Source organism: Typha latifolia, chromosome 7 (assembly GCF_019914945.1).
Source record: "Typha latifolia isolate L0001 chromosome 7, TyphaL0001v2, whole genome shotgun sequence".
NCBI lineage: Eukaryota > Viridiplantae > Streptophyta > Magnoliopsida > Poales > Typhaceae > Typha > Typha latifolia.
In genome coordinates this window covers 3,910,054-3,931,555 of record NC_133092.1, presented here as the reverse complement: position 1 = coordinate 3,931,555, position 21,502 = coordinate 3,910,054, and the positions used below count along the sequence as shown (strand labels likewise).

The 21,502-nt window shown below is 36.1% G+C and overlaps 3 protein-coding genes across 9 annotated transcripts; 2 read left to right on the top strand and 1 right to left on the bottom strand.

Annotated features, from left to right (window-relative positions):
- Positions 1-1,504: 1,504 nt before the first annotated feature.
- On the top strand, positions 1,505-7,908 carry LOC140792293 (SUN domain-containing protein 4). Of its 7 annotated transcripts, none has more exons than XM_073143185.1 (6): positions 2,130-2,424; positions 2,581-2,753; positions 3,091-3,278; positions 4,329-5,590; positions 5,675-5,760; positions 6,157-6,453. In XM_073143185.1, exons 3-6 carry the CDS (start codon positions 3,113-3,115, stop codon positions 6,383-6,385), a joined length of 1,743 nt encoding a protein of 580 aa, XP_072999286.1. In that variant the 5' UTR covers positions 2,130-2,424; positions 2,581-2,753; positions 3,091-3,112; the 3' UTR covers positions 6,386-6,453. The 7 variants fall into 7 exon arrangements, with proteins under 7 accessions (XP_072999288.1, XP_072999286.1, XP_072999290.1 ...); XM_073143188.1 differs by lacking the exon at positions 6,157-6,453 and adding an exon at positions 7,710-7,908 and having other exon boundaries at positions 2,234-2,424; XM_073143190.1 differs by having other exon boundaries at positions 2,234-2,424; positions 6,135-6,453.
- A 1,091-nt stretch (positions 7,909-8,999) lies between these two features.
- Positions 9,000-10,465, top strand: LOC140792295 (F-box protein At5g49610-like). The gene has a single exon (XM_073143192.1). The coding sequence runs from the start codon at positions 9,313-9,315 to the stop codon at positions 10,354-10,356; it is 1,044 nt and encodes a 347-aa protein (XP_072999293.1). The 5' UTR covers positions 9,000-9,312; the 3' UTR covers positions 10,357-10,465.
- Positions 10,466-11,842: 1,377 nt separating this feature from the next.
- On the bottom strand, positions 11,843-20,825 carry LOC140791821 (chloride channel protein CLC-c-like). Its single transcript, XM_073142482.1, has 9 exons — positions 20,664-20,825; positions 18,830-18,888; positions 18,018-18,364; positions 17,081-17,281; positions 16,107-16,284; positions 14,985-15,247; positions 14,273-14,542; positions 12,961-14,092; positions 11,843-12,216 (listed from the first exon to the last, which is right to left on the bottom strand). The coding sequence occupies exons 3-9, from the start codon at positions 18,224-18,226 to the stop codon at positions 12,127-12,129; spliced, it is 2,343 nt and encodes a 780-aa protein (XP_072998583.1). The 5' UTR covers positions 18,227-18,364; positions 18,830-18,888; positions 20,664-20,825; the 3' UTR covers positions 11,843-12,126.
- Positions 20,826-21,502: the final 677 nt, after the last annotated feature.

Genomic DNA, 21,502 nt, shown 5'->3' with positions numbered 1-21,502 from the left:
AGTTCGTGACCGACATAGGAGGTAAGGTATACCCACCTCTCTTCTATGGTGAATCCTAGCCGACCATGAGTATAATTGAACGGTGTGCATTCGCTCTATTGTCCTCTTGGTTGCGTGTTCCCATGGAACGTTTTAACAAAAGTATTCGGCGTAAATTCTTAGAGGTTTTGACCAAACTAGCCCTCTCAAATCATTACGATACGTATCAAAGTACATTTTAAAAACTTAAATACGAGAATATATTTATTAAATATTAAATCCTCTAAAAAAATTTACCAACTGTAAAGAAAAATTAAGAGCAAATTTAAAATAGTAAAAACTCGTAATTCTAATATAACACGGAAGATGGGCTAAAATGCCTAAATTGTCCCTAGCAAATAGGGGTGTATACTAGCTTCGCTCAAGCTCAAGCTCGGCTCAAAATTAATTTCGAGCCTTCTAACTATGCTCAAACTTACTTCAATTCAATTCGAGTCGAGCCAAATTGAGTTTGAGCCTGATATGAGCCTACTATCAAGTCTTATTTAAGCCGAGTCACAACATATTATGCTGAAGTTTAATATTTTATTATGCTAAAGTTTAACATTTTAACTCGTGTAATTATAACAAAAGCTAATCAAATTAAGAGTCCCAACAAAGGATGCTTTGCCAACAGTTGGAGGAGGACCAGAGGAGGCCGAGCTTACTAACGGTGGAGAAGGAGAAGGACCAGAGGCCAAGCATGCCGACAATGGAGAAAGAGGAGGAGGACTCGAGTTTGTCGACGATGGAGGAAGAGGAGGATCGAAGGAGATAGACGGAGGAGGATGACCGAAGGAGGCTTACTAGCTATTTGACGAGAGCAATTGTGAGAATTGAGATTTGGGAATTTGAGGGAAGGTTTAGAGATTTACACTTTGGGTTTTATATCAAGTCTGAGCGAGCTAACTCAAGCTCAAACTCAGGCTTGACTTGAAATAAATTTCAAACCTAAAATTTAGGCTCGTGCTTGAGCTTTAATCAAGCTGAGCCCGAGCGGCTTATTTATTGTGACACCTACTAGCAAATCAGCTATGCTAAGATTTCAATTTTCTGCCCGGGCTCTCATTTCATTTTTCCTTCCTGGTATATTTTTTTTCTCCTTTTTCTCGAGACGAAGATATCTTTTCTTCTCCTCTTTACTTTTCTCTGCACTCCGTTGTCTGTCTCCCTCTCTTCCTTGATCGACTATGTCATTGCTCCAAATGACAAGTCTTAGTTTTGGACCCAAATCACGGTCGCGGTTCATCAAAAACCACCGACTTGGAGATGACATAGGCAAACTACCTATATACCACCGTCCTCTCCACATCCTTCTCTTCTCCAATCTCTCTCACCTTTCATCTTGTGAACAACCAGTCTTCCTCTCTACCATACTCTATGACCTCTTCTTGAACTTCGTCTCCTCTAATCCCTTCCTTTACTTCATCGTCGTCATTGTCCTCCTCGTCGCACGCCATCACGTCCCTCCTTGCCACTCCTTCTCCCATTGCCTATCAAACCCATCGCATCTCTAACCTCATATAATACTAGTCTCACCGCATTAGTAGTTGTCATTGTCATGGCATCCCCTCCACCCTTTTTGCCAGTTTACAAACTTTGTTGTGATGTTTTTCAAGGTGAATGTTGTTTAGTCTTTTGTATGGTCTCCTAATAGCCACTGGACTCTGATCCTTTTATGTTTGTATTTTTGCCATGATCGACTTTGTTAAAGATATTTGGGTCTGTCGAGTCTTCTACTATATATTCTTTCTATAGTGTTACTAGCCCGATGGATGACTTCCTTGTCTCTCTGCTCATTGTTGTGCATGAATCTTTATTTTGATTGTTATATTCTTAATACTATGCTTCTAATGTTATTGAGTTTATCTCTTGCCAGTGTGGGATTTATTCACCCCTTCTCCTATTTTTCTATTTGCGTTTCAAGTTATAATCAACCTGAATTTTAATGAATAGTTTTGATGGGAAATTACTTCTATTGATGCATTTGAGATATAAAAAAGAATCTAATAATTGGACTTCCGTAAATTGATTAAGATACTTGGCATTTAAATTTCGACTAAATACAAGGAATAAATACAATATATTTACCCCAACATACATGTCTAAGAGTAACGATTAAATCTTCGGAGAGATTCCATACCTCGCCTTTTTTTTTTTTTTTTTTTTTTTTTTTTTTCAAATAAAGCTGCAAACGGACAATCCAAAGAGCCGTTTAGAAGAAGGGAGGCATGTGAACGTGAAATCTGCAATCATATGCACAAAAGCCTTCTAAAATCTAGAGATGAGAGAAGGCGATGATAAATAAGAGGTGAACGAACTCCTCTCCTTTCTATCTCTCAAATGGAAACGCATCGATTTCAAAAATCTCGATCGAAATTGAAGACGATCCTTAGATCTTACCAGGTGAGGGGAACCGATCTATCTGCAGATCTGTTTGCTTCTTTATTTCTATCTCTATTCTTTTCGTGTGCTTCTTGTATTCCACCTTAGATTCGACCTCAGATGCTAGTTTTTATTTTTCTGGGATATGATTCGAACTTAGTTTTGGTTTGGTTCCAGATTCCGATTAGGTGCCAATTGTTGGGATCTTCTGTTATTTGTCGAGCTCGGCCGCAGCCCGCAGTGAGCAGGAGGAAGCCATTTTTTCCCCTCTTATAATCAAATCGATTATACGTAGATGATGAAGAAATGGATTTCTAGGGGAAATAAGAGAATTGAATGGAGTTGAAAAGGTTGAGAATAAAGTTATTCTATACCTTTCTCATAGCTTTACTCAACACCTCAAAATTCCATCTTAATCTGTATCGATTAATATGCGAGAAAGAGGGTTTCCTATCTGCACCTGAATTGCTTGTGGCATTGTGATCTTCACACGCATTTCCTCATATAATTTCAGATCAGGGCATCATTTACACAATAGAAAGAAATGGTTTCACTTCTTTTCTTCTAAATTTTTTTGCTTTTCTGTTCTCAAATATTGTACACAATATTGTCCTTAAAGTTGTAATCTTGTTTTACTTTATTTCTTTTCACTCTTATGATAATTAACTTATGTTTCCTGGTTAGCAGAGCTGAATTGGATTGATGAGCAATGCAGAGGTCGCGTAGAGCTCTTCTGCAGAGAAGAATTGCATCGGAAAATAGCAGCATTACAGGAAGGAAGAGCTTTTATAAGGTGTCTCTTTCTCTGGTAATTGCTTCATGGGTTCTGATCTTCTTCCTCAATTCTTTCATCAGTCATGGAAATGGCTATAGAGGTAAAGCTCCTTCATGGATTTTTTGTTTTTTTTGCCCTTTCTTTTTATCTCTTTGGATATCTGTTTCCGTGATTGACTATGGAGACTAGAGAGGTTGTTGATGAAGTTGTTTGCATACATTTTCCTGTTTTGCTGCAAATATTTTGAAGCTCCTTTTATAATGCCTTCTCCTTTCAGTGCTGGCCATTTCATTGACCAAATTTACCCTTTTGAAAATTTGTTACCTTAATGGAATTTAAATTCTAACTTGGCAGTTGTGGCAAGCGTGATATTTGCAGCTACTGTTCTTGATGTTCTGATAAGTAAATATGACTCTTTTGATCACAATATGATGCATATACGTAGGGGAATTTAGTATTACCCTATAATACTTTTGCCATTATACTTTGGGATAATTTCACTGGGACCTTTCAAACTATTGCCTATTTCACATAGACCCCTTTGTCTTTTTTCTTTTGAGATACATTGACATGACACCCGTAACTATCAAAATCCTTTCAAATGCCGCTTCAATTAGTTATCCATTACTTTTATTTCTGTTAAAAAATGACATGTGAGTGTCACATGATTAATTTTAGACTCCATAGGAACTATTTTTACTCTTTAAGAGGAAAGAAAGAGAGAAAAGTTAAAAATAGACAATTTTTTTTATTAACATTGTTATGGGGGTGAGGAATTTTCTTATAGTTTAGGGGGTTAATGTATACCAAAAAAAAAAAAAAAAGAAGATAAAAGAGTGCACATGAAAATGAGCAATAGTTTAGAGTATCTTAGTTGAATTATCCCTTATACTTTAGTTCTATTCTGATACTTGAGATAAATTGGTCGGAATTGATGTTTTCGAATTGTCAGACACATTAAATTTCATGTGAATTTACACTTTTTTCCTATAACATTTTCTCATACATGTTTCCTTACCGATTCTCTTGAACTTTTGGCAAAAAGAATCTGAAGAAGATGAATAGAAGAAGAGGGCCATGCTGACATTTTTTTCTGTTAAAATTTCCTCCATTTCTCTTGTACTTATTGAGTAATTTATTTTATATTTAGATGGACAAGGTTCTGCTGTTACTGAATCTACATGGCATGAAGGTTCTCCCAGTCAAGATAAACAATCAGATTCTGAAGATACTATGGCAGTATCAGATACCAGTTTCAATCACTATGCTGAGAGCACCCTGACTTTGGATGAAGAGACAAATGATAACTCAGGAGCTAATGGGGAAAAATATAATCTTTCAGAAGCTGGGAATGGACATGTACCTGAGATAGATACTGATCCAGGAAACAAGACAGATAAGGACGGAGCTATAAGGAGTGATCGGTTGTCCAGGATTGCTCCTGGACTTGACGAGTTCAAAAGCAAAGCAATCGCTGCAAGAGGGAAGGCGATTGCAAGCCAAACAGGTATTGTGATACACCATTTGGAGCCTGGTGGAAAGGAATATAATTATGCCTCTGCTTCTAAAGGTGCAAAGCTCTTGTCTTTCAACAAGGAAGCTAAGGGTGCTTCCAATATCTTGGAGAAGAATCAGGACAAGTATCTCAGAAATCCATGCTCAGCCGAGGGAAAATTTGTTGTCATAGAGCTTTCAGAAGAAACTTTGGTGGATACCATTGAGGTTGCAAACTTTGAGCATTATTCATCTAATTTAAAAGATTTTGAGCTGTTGAGCAGTTTAGTGTATCCTACAGACTACTGGGACAAAATTGGGAACTTCACTGCTGCAAACGTGAAGCATGCACAGCGCTTCTCTCTTCCAGAGCCAAAGTGGGCAAGGTATCTGAAACTTAATTTGCTGAGCCATTATGGTTCAGAGTTCTACTGTACTCTGAGCGTAGTCGAAGTATATGGAGTGGATGCAGTTGAGAGGATGCTGGAGGATCTAATCTCAATTGAGAATAAACAATCAGAACTTGATGAACAGATTGCTGAGCAGATGCCATCACAAGAAACTATAGAACAAAATGATTCCTTTCAGGAACTTTTGGAAGGAACTGGTTATGAAGCAGAGAAGGAAGATTTCAAGACAAAACGAGATTCACTGAGAAAAGAAGTTCTTGATCCAATTGTAGAGATGAGGCCACTACAACTAGGAAGAATACCTGGAGATACTGTTCTCAAGGTACTAATGCAAAAGGTTCAATCCCTTGATTTGAACTTTGCTGTTTTGGAGAGGTACCTTGAAGAACTGAACATCAGATACGGACAGATTTTCCAAGACTTTGATGGTGACATTGCCAATAAGGATATATTGTTGAAGAAAATCCAACGAGAAATAGAGAATCTTCAAATCAGCAAAGATACCTTTGTATGTTTATTTTTTGTCAGTTCTTATGCTGATTTGCTTAAATATTAGCTTTCCTTTTGCTCATCCTGCATTTCTTGATGTTAGGCAAATGAGATCGGAGATATCCTCTCATGGAAATTACTAGTTTCCTCACAATTGGATCACCTAATGAGAGATAATGCGATTCTCAGGTTTGACTTGTCCTTTCTTCATTCAATTATTTATAATTATTGTTTTGCATATTTACCTTCCCTTTGAAATGAATACCTGCCCTTAAATAAAAATAAAATGTAAATCCATGATGATAGGGAGAAAACAGTTCACCCATAAATTCATTAATTCTCATCGTTCCATTTAAAGGCAGAAGCAAGACTACTAAGAAGATGGATCTCTCTTAATGCTAGAGCAGTGTCTTTTTATATATTCTAGGAATTAATATCAAGTCCTTTCCGTGTGCCTAGTAACTAAAGGCTTTGTTATTGTTATCGACGTGATTTAAAATGACAATTGAGTCAACCAAGTGTTTATTGTGCTTGGCCTCATACTATCCAAGACATATTGACAGCAATGCTACAACCTAAATGCAGATTACAAGTTGAAACTGTTCGCCACCATCAGATTGACATGGAGAACAAGAGTCTTGCGGTGATATTTCTAAGCTTTATCTTTGGATGTCTAGCGATTGCCAAGTTGTTCATTGGTATGGTATTAAGCATTTGTAGATTAGAGACTTCTGAAAATTTTTGTAGGAGAAATTCTGCTTGGCTCCTGCTGTTGCTAAGCAGCAGCATTATTTCTTCCATTTTAGTGATATAATAGCTCATGTATCTCTATTCCCATATAGTTGCGGCTAGATATATATTTTTGTGGCACGAGTTTTTGAAGTTTTGAGCTAAAGCTTTTCCTGGATAATAACGATGCATGATGAAGAGCAGGGGATGCTTTATCATTAGATACAATGCGCATTTTTAAAATTTCCCAAGTCTTTTCCTGTCTTCTAATCTACAGTCTGCTCTAATATCGATAACTATTTCAGTTTTTTTATCTGAAATTTTGGAAACCGCTCTAGAAAATATTTTTCAAATCAAAGCGATCAAATAAAAAACAAAAACCTTTATTTTATTGGGCTCAATTTGAATTTCGAATTGAGTCTGAATCAGAGCTAGCCTGCTTAGGCTAAGCTCCATAGATTCGGCTCAAATATAATATTTATTAATATTATATATATATATTAAGTAGTTTTTGAGGAAGTTTGAATAATACTTGGCTCCTTTTAAGACTTGGTAGTTAGGCTACCTCTCTGCTCGATTTAAAGCCAAGCTTAAATCACAAACTAGGATTGAAATTAAATTAGAGGTGAGCGAGCTAGAGCTCAGCTTTTTTATACCCCCTAAACTTAATTAATAGAATAAAATAAATTAAATTAAATCCTCAAGACGCTAAAATTGCATTTAAATCTTTAAACACCTAACCTACGAATCAATGAACCCAAATTACTGTCGTCTAATCTTAAACGTTATATTAGAGGAAAATTTTGACCTTTTATTTCATCCAGTTAAGTGCTTCATAAGTTAAACAGAACTTAATTTGGAGTGGACAAATTAGAAAAAAACAGGGAGAGATTCATTTATAATATAATTTATTATTTATATTTTCCCCTTATTTTACTGGATTATTTTTCAAAGCCAAATCAAAAAGACAGACAAATCGCAGGGATAACGCAAGATTTGTGGATAAAGGTTAGACGTCAAGAAACCCGAAGTTGCTGCATTTAGAAGCAGTTGAAAGAAGAAGACAACATCGATACATTAATTGCATTTAGTTTTCTTGGATTAAGAAAGGAGATGGGCATCCAGCTAATTACAAAACTTGCAAACTGTATCCAATTGGATTAACTTGCTATAAGTAATCTATATATAATAAATGTAAGCACGTCTAAATCCCCTCTTATCTGCATTCCTACTTAACTGGCAAGTGAAGTGATTAGTTAACTTGCTCCAAAAGAAATAATGACTGTGATATCCCTGTGTGAGTTAAGATATCTTAATGTTTTTAATATTTAAATTAATAAAGTATTCTCTATTCTATCAATTGTTGGTTGTCATTTTGAACTCAATTCAAGGTTTTTTTTTTGATGCAGTGAAAAGCAAAATACAGGAGGAGTCAGAATGATAAGTACCTATAATAAGATGTTTATAATAATATGAGTGAATGTTAATTATATATACTGCTCTCTTTAAATTATTGCTCATTTTCACATAAACTATTTCATTTATTTCTAACGAAATTTTGACCCTCTTTAATTATTGATGGAATTGAGACACATTTTGGTAAGCCAATTTGGAAAGTCAACTTCTTTCTAAGGTTAAGCACTTTCTCTGGCTTGCTTCTCATAAGAAGTTGGAAAAAGTCGTTAATTCTTTCTCTCTTGCAGTTGGAATTCAGTTTTTCCCTGTTTCTCCCATGGATTACTCATGTTAAATTCTAAGGTTAGACCGGCTTGGAATTAGTTATTATTATTATTATTTTTTTATTTTTTATAGGACTTGGTGGCTGATATGGAAAGAGAGAAATATTTTTAAAAATAAAATAAAATGGAGGCTTCTACTCCTAATGAATTTATCATTTGACTGAAAGACTTTAGGGAAACGGAGTGTGCTATATATATATATACACTCTTCTAAGTGTAAATTAAACTTATGTTGTACCTTTTAATTCTCTTTTAAAATCTTATGTAATATATTATTTTCAATTTTCCTAATGAAATTCTGATTGAGGTCTTCCTGGCCCACATTCTCTCTTATAAAAAAAATTTATATATAATATTCTGCTTTATAACATAATTATAATTTACGGTCTATATTTTTACTATTTACAAATCGAATTATCTGATTTAGCGAATATGTGTAAAAAATATTCTAGATTAGATTTGAATTAACACAGTCAGAATATCCGTTAAATAGAGATATTTTATTTTTAAAATAACTAAAATATCTTTAGTATGACTTGGTTGAGGATATTTTTGTAATTTTATTAGTTTAGTTAACTTAACTCAGAGATTTGGTTAAGTTTAACTAACTGATCTAATTGCAAGATATTTTTGGCACATATTTGCTAAATCATAGGGCTTGATTTATAAATAATAAAAATATAGGGTGTAAACCATAATTTTATTAAAAAAATTGAGGTGTTATATGCAAAAAATTTTGTAGAAAAAAAAGAAAGAAAGTGATTGTTGGAAAATTCCACTAGGGTCGATCTTCTATGATGAAGAGTCTATGTGAAAATTGATAATAGTTTTTGAGTTTGAGTGTAATTATCTCTCATAATAAAAGCAAAATATGGGGTTATATTTTTTAAAAATTCTCCTAAAAATATGAATATCATGTAATGTATATATATATATTTTGCATTGGATTTTATTAGAACTCCACCTTATGAGAGAAGTGCAGTGTGCACTATGCAGACCTTTCGGTGCGCTTAGCTTTCACGCTTCCGGGTTTCCCATCAGCAATGGTTATGCGTGGAAGCCAAAGCCATTTGAGATCACTATAAATATCCCTCGTCTTCTAAAGCTCTCCTACTCAACCTCTTCTTGTCAATTTTCTAAGCTAAGTTCTACATCGATCCATAGTTAATTACAATTCCTCCGTCTTTTGTCCATTTAGTTCATTGGGTGACATAAAATTAATTTTAGGTACTGTTGCTACAATCTCTTTGGTAGATTCTTTTTTAATTACTTAATGGAGATTTATAATCCGAATGGTGAAGTGATTAGCAGTAACATGTGTGAGGATTTGCTCGAAGAAATCCTGGTAAGGCTTCCTTTGAAGTCGTTGTTTAGGTTCAAGTGCGTGTCTAAATCATGGCATGGGATGATCTCCGACGACCACTTCCGGCGCAGGCTTCCGTTGGTCACGTCGGCCGTGTTCTACCGCGGCAGCTCCGACCAGGACGGCGCGCCGAGATACGCGTTCGTCTCGGATGATCACCATCTCGAGGAATGCAATCTCGACTTCTTCCCCTACCATGACAAGTCCACCATCATAGACAGCTGCAACGGGTTGCTCCTCTCCTACTCCTCGCCGTCGACGGCGTTCTACGTCGTAAACCCCGACGTCAAGAGGTGGGTGGCTCTCCCGAAGCCCCTCAAGAAGACCCACCTCTCCGTACTCGCGTTCGATCCCTGCGACTCGCCGGATTACAAGGTGGTCTGCTTCACGGCGTGGCGAGCCCACGGCGCCGAGATCGAGGTGTTCTCGTCGGAAACCGCCAAGTGGACCGAGCACGAGCTCCAGTGGGGGATCGACACCGATGCCATGTCAGCCACCATGCACTACTTCCACGGAGTTCTCTACGTTCTTGCCTATCCGAACCATATAGTTGGGATAAATCTCCACAAGATGCATTGCAGAAAGATCGAGTTGCCGGAGCCGACGAGGCGCGACGGCCGCATCGGGCATTCCGGCGGCCGACTACACTACTCGCACAACGAAGGCGAGGAAGTGAAAGTTTGGATGGTGACAGATTTGGACGAATCCAACTGGGTCTTGAAGGACAGCATTCGAGTGCAAGAGGTAGTGGAAAGAAGGAGCCAAATTAATTTATTGGCATTCCATCCTGAGAGAGAGGTTTTATACTTTTGGATGCCAGGGAGGCTGGTCTCCTATGATTTAAAGAAGAAGAGGATTGAAGAGTCCTGGGAGTTTGGCACGGAGATCAAGGATAAGGCTCATCTTATTCAGATTTGGCTGTTTCCATTCTCCTGCTACTTGTCGGATTGCTAACTAGCTTGATTCATTTGATGTCCTGTTAATATATATATATATGGACCATAACTACTGTAAAGTTGTTCTCATGGTTTCATAGATTCATGAATTTTCTTTACGTTATTAATTAGTCTAGACAAAAAAAATATAAAAAAGCTAATCCTATTTGATATATATATATATATATCTATATAGAATAATTATAAGTACCGATGAAAAATCCATCAAAGAGTCATGGCTTTCGTTCGTAAGCGGATAAGATTCAACCGCTTAACTACAATTTAGATTACTTTAACTAATCATTTTCCATTCAAATAATAGAATATTAATTTAAAAATTATGAAATAATAAAAGTAACTAATGATGGGACGGTGTACCGGCACATAATAGGAGTGGTGCTCCATAGCACTCCTAGAACTACTTTGAGAAGCCAGCACTATTATCTCAATTGCTTTGCTCTTTACTACTCTGTTGTCAAACTTGCCGTCAAGCTCGTCGCTTCTTGTCATACCCAACTTAAATTGTTGTTCTGCCCGGCCCTACCTAATTTATTCATCATCTTCCTCCTCAAACAAACTAGGACAAGAGATGCTGAGTCTCCCTCCTACAGCACTCGGGACCATATTTTTTGTGTGGTTATAAAGTCATTTTTTAAAGAGATAATGTATGAATGAAGACATTGTCTAGAAAAGATACTCATTATGGGATGGGGGAATCCTAAGATCCATAACGATTGAATCATTGTTATGTGAATGCTATTATTCTAACTCACAAGAACGGCATGATTGATGAATAATTAATAAAAAATAAAAAGACACGGTTCTCCTTACCTGCACGTAATGTATACATCCACACATAGTTTTGATGGGGTTCGTAAAGGTATCCAATAATAAATCCTCGCCGAGAAGAATCTAGAGGGATCTAGCTAATGCTATGTCACAGAAAGTTTTTCAAATAGCACCCTACAATTTCATCAATTTTTATTTAAGACCAGTCTTTTAAGGATTTTTGTAAGCTAACACACTTACTTTTTTTTTAATATAATTTCCATCTAATGCCCTCACATAATTTAATTGGTTTAAATGGAAGAGTATCAATCGAAGAGTATTATATTAGAATACTAAGAGTGAATTCTAATATTAATAATTATTCTTCCATCTCTTCTCTATTTTGTTTAGTAACTTTTACAAATTAAAATTTATATTTTATCTGTTTTATAATTAGATTTTATAATTTGATCTCTTATTTTTTATTTAATATACTGAGTTAATTTAATCTAATAGTAACTAAACAGAACGGTGCTAGTAAAAAAATATTCTATTATAATACACGGAATAATTTATAAAATATCTAAATTACTCATATTTTTTTTCTCTAATTTTTATTTGATATCCATAGCCAAAGTTTAGTCTACAAAAAAGGGAAGCAAGACTACACCATAACCAAATTGAATCTATGTGCCTTGCTACTAGCTAGCTACAAAACAAGTTGCCCAAACTCAACATCCTCACAATGTTTTGAGATATTGATAATAGAAAAGAAGCGAATAGCATTATTCACAAACAGAATCAGGGTCCATAGTTACAGTCCCACTGCAAAAAGTCAAACACAATCCTTTGAACAAGCAAAAGAATATATATATATATATATATATATTACATCCAATACTAAATTGAGGCTTTTCCAACAAATTTGATGGTTTCCAACTTCGACCTTCACCTCTTACTATCAGAAAAATGGTGAAGAGCGCCACACTGCTGTTCTTTGTTCTACTTCTTTTTTTCTCCATTATTTATGGTGCTTGATATGAGGAAACAATCCAAGGATGTGTTCTGGCATGAAGTCATGCCTTGTCAGGATTCCAACAATGGGGGGCCTCTGTGAGCAAAACATGCAGCTCATTAGCCTTTGTCTATGGAAGCACCTTCGCAAATAGAAGATGGCAATGCAGATAAATGCACTTATTATCAGAAAGAACTATGACAGATAGCTACTAGGAGAAGGAGAAACAAGTGGGAATAACAAGCAATCAAGGCCATCTTTGTGCCAAATCGAAAATATTAATGGCTTCTAAAGCAATTCAAGCTTCTTATAAACTAGGACATCAAAACCTGTTTTCATCACCTGAATAATAGGACAGACGATTTCAAGCCAGTAAAGATTGTTGGCATGATAAAGTTTTTTTATGTAATTAATCATAGACAATATATTACAACTCTCGTTACAGGTTACATATTACATATCGAATTAGAAAATACTAAACATCGACAGAATCCAGTAAATTAAAAGGGTCACTTAAGACATGTAACAACGACAAAAGTCAGAAAAATCAGCTAGGCAAGTCAAATTCAATTTTTTGAGAAAACTCTTTTAACTTTTTATTTTTATTTTTTGAAGAGTAATGGGCTTCTATTATAAGGAGGATATCAACAGAGAACATTCAGGACAGCAACAATATACCAAAAGAATACTAATATTCCGTTTGAATGAGATTTGATCGACATGTACTACTATTTAAAAAGCATATCTGATTGAATGATAACTAATGGGTGCAAGCATATAAGTGTGTTCTAAAGTTGTCAATTTTAGTGCATAATGGAGTCCAAATAAGAGCTTTCTTACCCCTGGAGTCTTTGGCACAACACACAAGTGTCTTAGTCCAAGCTCCCTGAGAAGCACTGCAGCCTTTGCGAGAGACATTGTTTCAACTACTGTATACGGTGACCTATTAATTATTGGATGGAGATCGACATACATGTCCATCTCTTCCTCACCTACTTCCAATTCTTCCAACTTAATTCCTTTCCCAGACCCTGCCTTTGCAAAATCAAATGCACCAAATTTCTGAAAAACATCTGACATTTCAGTCGATACTCTCTCCTTTGTAAATCTCTTTCCTTTCAGCAAAACAAGTAAATGCGACCTCAGCACAAGCCCACACAACTCTGGTACCTCAGAGAAAGGTGGCTCATTAACTACTGGAAATCCATTATGCCCTGTCAACCTTAGAGTTCGGATTATAGTTCTAACTTTCTCCACACCAGAAAATGTAATTAGTGGGCCTGATACAACATCCCCCGCAACCAAGTTTCTCATGTATGGCTCTGCATGGGCTTCCAAGTAAGGCAAGCCCTTCATCTTAACAATCTGATCATAGACACCTTTATTGAAGCTATCAGCTACAGTTTTAGATATAAGAAGAACAAGCATCACCAAGGGGAGCATTAAAAGGTTGTTGGTAAGCTCGAGAAGTATAACACAAACGGAGACCGTCATTCTCATAGTCCCTCCAAGGAAAGAGGCTGCACCAAGAAGAGCAAAAAGACCTGTGTCCAGGCCACAAATAGGGCTAAGGAAGGTCCCAAAAAGACGACCAAAGGAAGCACCGGATAGTATAACAGGGATAAATAGGCCAGAAGGGACAGCAATGCCATATGTTAGAAGTCCAAGGAAGTAAACCGCAACGAAGAATATCAGGAGGGTGGATATGTTGAACTCGTTGTTGGTGCCACCACTGAAGAGGTTGCGGATGGCATCGTCATTGGTGTTGAGAAAGAGGGACGCAAGGTCATTGTATTGGCCTGGAGGACACTGAAAGTTCTTAAAGTTGCCTGAGCGGCCTATGGTGGGGCACTGTTCTAGCAAATCAGGAGGACACGGCGTGCACTTTGCAAGCCAAGGGAGCCCATAGGCGCAACATGAAGTCAAGAGAGAGACAGCAATTGTTAGGAGAATCTTTGAAGGAGCACCATTTCTGCAATTAATAGGCATGTCAGTAACAAAAAAAGGGAAAAACAAGAACAAGAACACTAATGTTTTACAAAATTATTACAAACTCGTTACAAGTTACGTTGGAGAAATAATGACACTGAAGCTAGTGTAGACAGAAATAATAATTTTAAAATTATAAATTATCACTGGTAAGCTAACATACTCATTGAAGAAACTGTATGCGCGAAGAATTTTGTCTAGGATAAAATTGTAGAGACTTCCAAAGAGACCTCCAAAGATGCCAAGCAATATAACTGCTATCAGATCTGCCATGCTGTATGCTGTTACACTTGAGCTAACATCAAACATTATCAATCCTCCTTTCCCAAAGAGTCCACACTTTCCACTTCGGCACTGTTCTATGAGAGCTCTCAATACCACAGCAACTATAGCTGTTGTGAAAAAGGTCCTCCAAAGAAGAGCACTTCGCCACCTAAAATTAGAAAGAGAAACAAAAAGAAATGTTTGATTTATTGGTCCATTTCTTGAAATTCCACCAGAAGAGAACAGAAAGTTCCATGCATGTCCAGATTTTTTTCCCAAGTGAATTTGTCCAGCTTAGATAAATATTCAATTCTTTGCATATCAGATAGCATCCATGAATCAGTAGTGCATAATTGATGGTTTTGGAAGTATTGGTGACTTCTATATAATATAGATAGACTTACAGTTCAAAGAAGTAATGATGCAATAGGAAACTTGATCGCATGATAACAAGGATCGAGTGGCATTATCCTACTGATCAATGACAAATATTAAACTCATGAATTTTGCCAAAGATCTTCAACATTTTTGGGACATGAACATCTGTGACTTGATATGAACAAATGGTTGACCAGAACAATAAAGCTGAAAAAGAGAGAGTAATAAGATACCAGGAGGCTGCTTCTTCAAGAGCAAAGAGAACCCCACCAACTGGTGCTCGGAAGGCAGCTGCAACACCAGCAGCCGCCCCACAGGTGATCAAATCTCGCCGATCCTTATCATTTTTAAAGTATCTGAGCCATTTCCATGTCAGATGGTACTTGCGGGATCCACCTTGACCAAGAAAGGAGGCAATGCATGCTCCTGTATGTACCATAGGTCCCTCCTTACCTATTACAAATCCAGCAGAAACTCCACCTATTGAACCAAATATCTGAGAATAGGCATGAAAAAAAAATGCTAGATTAGTTATGCAGCAATAAGTACAAATGAGATGTAGTAATGAGTAGCTTTAGGAACCCTCTAATGAATAACTTCTATTGTCAATGTCTTTGAGCCAGTATGACTCAACACCCCTATAGCATGTTGATGTAAGTACAAACAGAATGACTCAGACAGTCCTTTTGACATGCTTTATTCCCTCAAATTGTAAGTACAGAGCACTCCATGGTCTATGGCCCGTTTGAAAAAAAAAGAGCACTCCGTGACTCATTCAGTGTTTCTACTTCTGAAATCCTAGTCTGAAGTCCAATATACAGCATTGGACTCGTCTAGTGGAACTTGTAGAGAAGCATTAGGAGGTGGTGTTATCATGGTTTACCGAAAAGGCGCTTGTTTGATGGTTAGGCTGTCCTTCTTGAAAGGGAGAAGATGGAACAGGAACAATACTAAATGACTACATATATTAGATACAACTGCTTGGATAAGCTACAAATTTGTTGCAGAAAGCTGCAGAATTTATTCTAACTTGAGATCTTACCTGGAGAAGTTGTAGATTCTGAGATATCCATAGCCATATATTCTCTGCCTCTTATGATTCAATTATTCCCGTTAATAGTTTAAGCTGAACTTACTTGTACAGATCCTATCAGCAGGCTACTATAACAACCCAAGGCATATTCTCATTTAGAGTAGGTTGAGTACGAAAATTTTAAAAAAACCATCCTTATCAACCATTTCAAGATTTTCCTAAAGAAACTGTATGAAACAGGGAATTACATTGGAAGGAACAAGACAAAGGATGCAAAAGTACTAAAAGTGTTCCAATAATGGGTATAAATGAATCAGCAAACCTTCACAAAGAGTGTACTAGGTGCCAATATAGAGTGGGCATCAACTCCATTAAGATAAGCTTTCACTTCAGGTATCCCAGATCCAGCTGCTGCAGGTGCAACATAAGCGCATAATGCAGCAGCTGCTGCTGCCAAAACTAAATTGGAGCCAGCATATACTACAAATGCTTCCTTGAACCTGCACTGGAACCACACAGAAATTACTTGATTAATTCTAAACAATTGAACATGGGAGGGTAATACTAAATGTTGGTTTCATGAGGTTCTTGAAAGTCTGATCTTAGATTCCTTGAGGGTAGGCTGTAGCTTCCTCATGCATACATGTATACAATATTGTCATGCCAAACGCTCAGTGTTTTTTTATTGATCTAGGCATTTAGTTGAACTCTGACTATGTATTGACATCAAAAGGATATTCCAATTTCAGTTAGCAAGCATAGATCAATAAAATGAATAAAGTTCTATTAACTTTCTATGTACTTTTACACTAGACACATTTATGAATCAAGAAGCTCGTCCCATAGGCTATAGGATGTTCTCCAGAAGCATGATTGCCATCAGAGAAGTACTGGATGGATGATTGAGCGTTGGTTATGCTTTGCCACAAAAGAAAACACTGGATGGCAATATTTGAATATTTAATTTTCATATCATTCATCTGCAATTTCTGCTCCTGTACATTGTGCACTACTGCTTTTGCAGTGTGTGATTTAGGCATTGTAACAGGGTCAGCACCTTTCTGATGAAATGGTATTGGGTTCGGGGTAACATTAGCATAATGATGTTACTAATAGGTCATGACCTCTGTTTCTCATAGTACCTCCCAAGTCTTAGTATTCAATGTATTGATATTTCTCTCTTTCTTAACTCAAAAAACAGTATTGATGTTCTTGCACACAAGAAAGAACATATAAGTTAAAGAAGTGGTAAGTTCACCAGTTCACCGAAGTACCGAAAGAAAAGTTTAAATTTACCTATTCTTGAGCATTAAATTGCTTGTTGACAATAATTTAAACCCTGCAATGTTTTCAACTGCAATGTTGTTGAAAAAACCAACCAGCCCAGTGCCCAAGCCTATAAGAAGTGCAAGGGTCCACTTAAGGACTATGTACTGAAATATCTGAACCTTTTTTCTTGACCTCCAGTCCTGCTTATAAAGGTCATTCTCAACAATCCTGGAAATATATACAAAGGTTAATAACAGATATTCTTATATGTAAAAGAATGAATTAGTATCATTAGCATCATCATCTAGTAATAAATGCAAATTGTGACTCAACATATAGTGGATTTGTCTCATTGAGTTCAAGAGAAATATACTCTGTTCTTCAATAATTAGGAGACAATAAGAAAAATACGAGAGGAAAAACTGTCAAACTTTAATTGCATCAAACACCAATGTATTCAACCCAATTTTCAGAATAAACAGATATATAGAACAGTTTTAAATAATGTTTGCCTAAGTGAAGAACCAGAAAATATTATATATGGTGTTATGCGCAATGCATAACCTTCTCTTTTTTTTCCGTGGAAACAAAGAAAGCAATGGTGAACTACTGCTACAAAAAAACAGAGCCGTGCATGAAAGATATCATCGGCAAGGGTAAGCAAACGCACTAAAAAAAATCTAAGTAAATCAGAGTAGTTTCATCCAATCCTACAATCCTAAATTAAGGAATATTCTACAAGATAATGATCTCCAGATAATGTTCAAGTTCTACAAGACAAAGATTGCACAGCTTACTTTCTCAGCGAAAACCGAACATGCCAAATTGCTAATAATGTTCAAGTTCATGCTTCTCCCACACACACTTCTTTCTCTAGGCATACATGTATATGCATATCCTATTATACAGCAAAAATCAATCTTTATTAACAAGGTCTTAAATTGCTACAAGAGGAAGAAATTACTCATAGTCCAAGCTCTCGATGGGGCAGATGTTGGCGCCGACGACGGCGATCTGCGAGGTGGTGTTGGTGGTGCGCCGCCTCAGCAGCAACGGCTCCCTCATGTCATCGTCGTGTAAGCCTGACCCATTCCTCTCCACTTCGCTTCGTGCTCTTAATCGCATCGCATCTTCGCTGCTCTCGATGATGCCATTCCCTTCTCTCCCTTCCATCTCTCTCTCTCTCTCTCTCTCTCTCTCTCTCTCTCTCTCTCTCTCTCTCTCTCTCTCTCTCTCTCTCTCTCTTCTCTGTTTTGTTTGTTATTTAAGCTGGAATGGACTTCCCTCCCAATGTTAACATCTTCTCTTCTCCTACCGATTATTGGAGAGTAATATTACTGATTAGAATAAGAAGAAAGAAGATGACATGACACGGACATATCGTGATCATAAAAATAACAAATTAAGATACCCAAAATATTCCTTATTTGATCATAATATTAAATTCTTCTTTATTTTATTTTGATATTATAAAAAATGACTTAAAGGTATCAAGATCAATTGCATCTATAATTACTTTAACTCATCTATATATAATATCAATACATTGTCAAATAATAAAGATTCATATGATATGGTAGAATTTAAAAGAAAATAAACTTAAAATGTCTAAGGGTTTTTTTTATAAAGATACCTAAAATTTTAAACTTTCAGATAAGATACACTCTTGTTCTATATTACAGAATATGGCCGATTATATCCATAGATAGTAGGAATGGTGGAAGTCTGACACTTGCATTCTTGGTTTTCCCGGAGGATACGGATTGTTCCACTTACTGAATTATATTTGAGGTGGATGGACCCCAACAAAAGTACTTTTGTCATGTACTGTCCTGCTATAACAAACAAACGTGTACCAAATCATAAAACTATCTAATCAAAGAAATGAAAGACAAGGAACGAAAAGAAAAGAAAAAAGTGCGATGCATCAGAAGGAGAATCAAGTGATCTAGGATGCAAAATGTTGAGTTGGAGAGTATATTTCCATGTTTTAGTTGGGGTATGCATTATGTTTTTCATGAATTAGGAATCCTAATTTGCCTGTGAGAAAGTGATCATAAATAAGGCATTAAAATTAATCACATTACTCTTTTAATTATAATAAGGCATTAAACATAAATAAAGTGATTAAAAAAAAGAGAGAATCTATTGTACTTAGGGAAAGTAGCTATATTTTGCAAGCAATATGTGTGGTAATTTTACTTTTCAAATTATATTGGGAACCCAAAAGGTAAGAACTTCTAATCATTATAAGTTTTTGAGGTAAATCCTGAGGCATCTAATCTATGCTCTCAAAAGGAAGTGCCAGATTGTTAGTGAGGCATTTTGCACCTTAATTATATTTTATTTTCTAATTGACAAAATAAGCTTTAGTATGTACTGCATATAAAATTATATGTATTCTAATTCAACAAAATATGTATTAACTATAAAAAATATGATTTTTTAAATTTTCTTTTTTTGCTAATTAAATTGCAAAAAATCATGAGTTAATGGGAAATATTTTCCAACTAATGTAACTAATAAAAAACTATTTGGTTGTGATCGAGATCACTTGGGCAAGAGGCAGGACCATATACGAGCCAAAGACAATGATTGGAACCCACTTGGACTAATAAAACTACTAACGACCTAAAAGAATCTACAACCGAACAATGTGGGCTCTATATTACTCAAACGTAGCTACAAACTCCTACGTTCCCCTCACCTAACACTCCACGCTATCTTTTGGCCAACATGTGATCATTCTTATGATATTTACATCACAGATAGAGAGAGATTTGGAACTAATAGAGAAGTAGCTTTGAATGGATATAAGGACTACAAGTTGGCACAGGAAAAGTAGAAATCAAGCTCAAGTCTTCTGATTTATTTATTTATTTTTTTACTTTTAAATGTGTAGATCACAAGTTGCATAAAATTTATAGCTTTACATGTAAGCTATAAAAATTCAACTTAATACGAGAGAGCTGAATGACAGTAATGTTGGCAAATTTAGACTATGGAGAACTTTTTCTTATATAGAATGGCACAATGAACTAGATTTAGATACATTTATAAATATTAGTAGGAAAAATCCGGTAAGCGAATGTTACCTGTCTAAACGTGTATAAGAGGTATTTTTTATTCTAATTCTTGTTTGGGACCATAGTGAGTGCCTTACATGGCAAGAAAATTAAGGAGATTATGACTATATTCATTACATGCATGATGGTTTAAATGATATACTCCAATTGGCTTATATTAAGTTGCAATAATTTGTAAATTAATGTACACTAATTGTTCGAGAATCCTAAGTTACCACTAAGAATAGAACATTAGAATGTCATTTTGGTCAACCACCATCAAAAAGCACGAGCATATAGAACTGATCTATATTATTGGGACAAGTTGCTTGCTTCATTTCTTTCTCAATGGCAAGCTCCATTCGAAGTATAGATGGCAAAAACTTTTCTTAATCAGAAGAGATAGGGAAAAGATCAACTAAAATTTACTCGTGGAAATTATTCAAATCAGAGAGCATTCTAAGAAGAGGACATTTATAAGAACAACAATCAGATGAGCCACTTCCGATCGGAAATCTAAACTTCGAAAAGGAACTCACATTTACCTCGATATCCGAGCTCGTTCCGATCGTCTTCGAGCGATCCGATCCGATCTCTATTGTGGCGAGGAGGAGGAGGAGGAAAGAGGAAGGGATTTGTTTTAAGGGATGGGTTTTGGCCGGATTCCTGTGGACGGATAGAAACAGGGGATTGGGGATTTTGGTGTTAGAGAGAAAGAAACGGCGGCAACTAAGGAAGGGGACGCCCCCACTTTAAATATAGCCAAGGGCATCGGCAATCACGGGAATTTGAATTCCTTCTGCGAGGTGGACGGTTGAGATTTTCTGGTATATTTGTTGGTTTTGGCGCAAAGAGAAGTTAGAAAGTTTGTTTTGATTTTTCAAATTTTTATGGAAGCTGTGGGTAATACCGGGTCGGTTTTTGGGTTGGAATCTGGATTTGATCCGATAGACATTAGAAAGACTATAAAAAAATTATTTTACTTTTTTTTTTATATAAAAAAATGTAGGTGAAGAACTTTATTAGCTGATAATCTAAATCACACTTGAAAAAATAGAAATGATAATTGAGCGATGGCTTAGAATAAGCTCCACGACTTGGTAATTATCTAAAGTATAAAAAAAGAATATATTACAACAATATCAAAGAGCGTAGAAAAAAAATTACTATCCGACACATAGCTCAAATTGGCTTCTTCGCTATTACTATAAGTCTAGACATGGATAGCTTTGCGATGCACCTAAGAATAAAATACAAGGAAAATTATTGACGCAAAACATTATTATCACCAACAACAACCAACTTGCAAAAATATAACTAAGCAAACTAAAAGAGTAGTGAGCTCGGGGGCAAGTCAAGAAAGAAAATAATAGCAAGTTTGAAT

What these genes read in the sequence shown, in the direction of transcription:
- LOC140792293 (XM_073143187.1), top strand. Translation starts at nt 3,113, where the DNA reads ATGCAGAGGTCGCGTAGAGCTCTTCTGCAGAGAAGAATTGCATCGGAA. An exon ending in TCATGGAAATGGCTATAGAG is followed by an intron (nt 3,279 to 4,328) that starts GTAAAGCTCCTT and finishes TTTTATATTTAG; the next exon opens with ATGGACAAGGTTCTGCTGTT. An exon ending in AAATCAGCAAAGATACCTTT is followed by an intron (nt 5,591 to 5,674) that starts GTATGTTTATTT and finishes TCTTGATGTTAG; the next exon opens with GCAAATGAGATCGGAGATAT.
- LOC140792295 (XM_073143192.1), top strand. Translation starts at nt 9,313, where the DNA reads ATGGAGATTTATAATCCGAATGGTGAAGTGATTAGCAGTAACATGTGT.
- LOC140791821 (XM_073142482.1), bottom strand. Translation starts at nt 18,226, where the DNA reads ATGGAAGGGAGAGAAGGGAATGGCATCATCGAGAGCAGCGAAGATGCG. An exon ending in CTAGTACACTCTTTGTGAAG is followed by an intron (nt 15,248 to 16,106) that starts GTTTGCTGATTC and finishes GCCTATTCTCAG; the next exon opens with ATATTTGGTTCAATAGGTGG. An exon ending in CTTGAAGAAGCAGCCTCCTG is followed by an intron (nt 14,543 to 14,984) that starts GTATCTTATTAC and finishes TTCTAATTTTAG; the next exon opens with GTGGCGAAGTGCTCTTCTTT.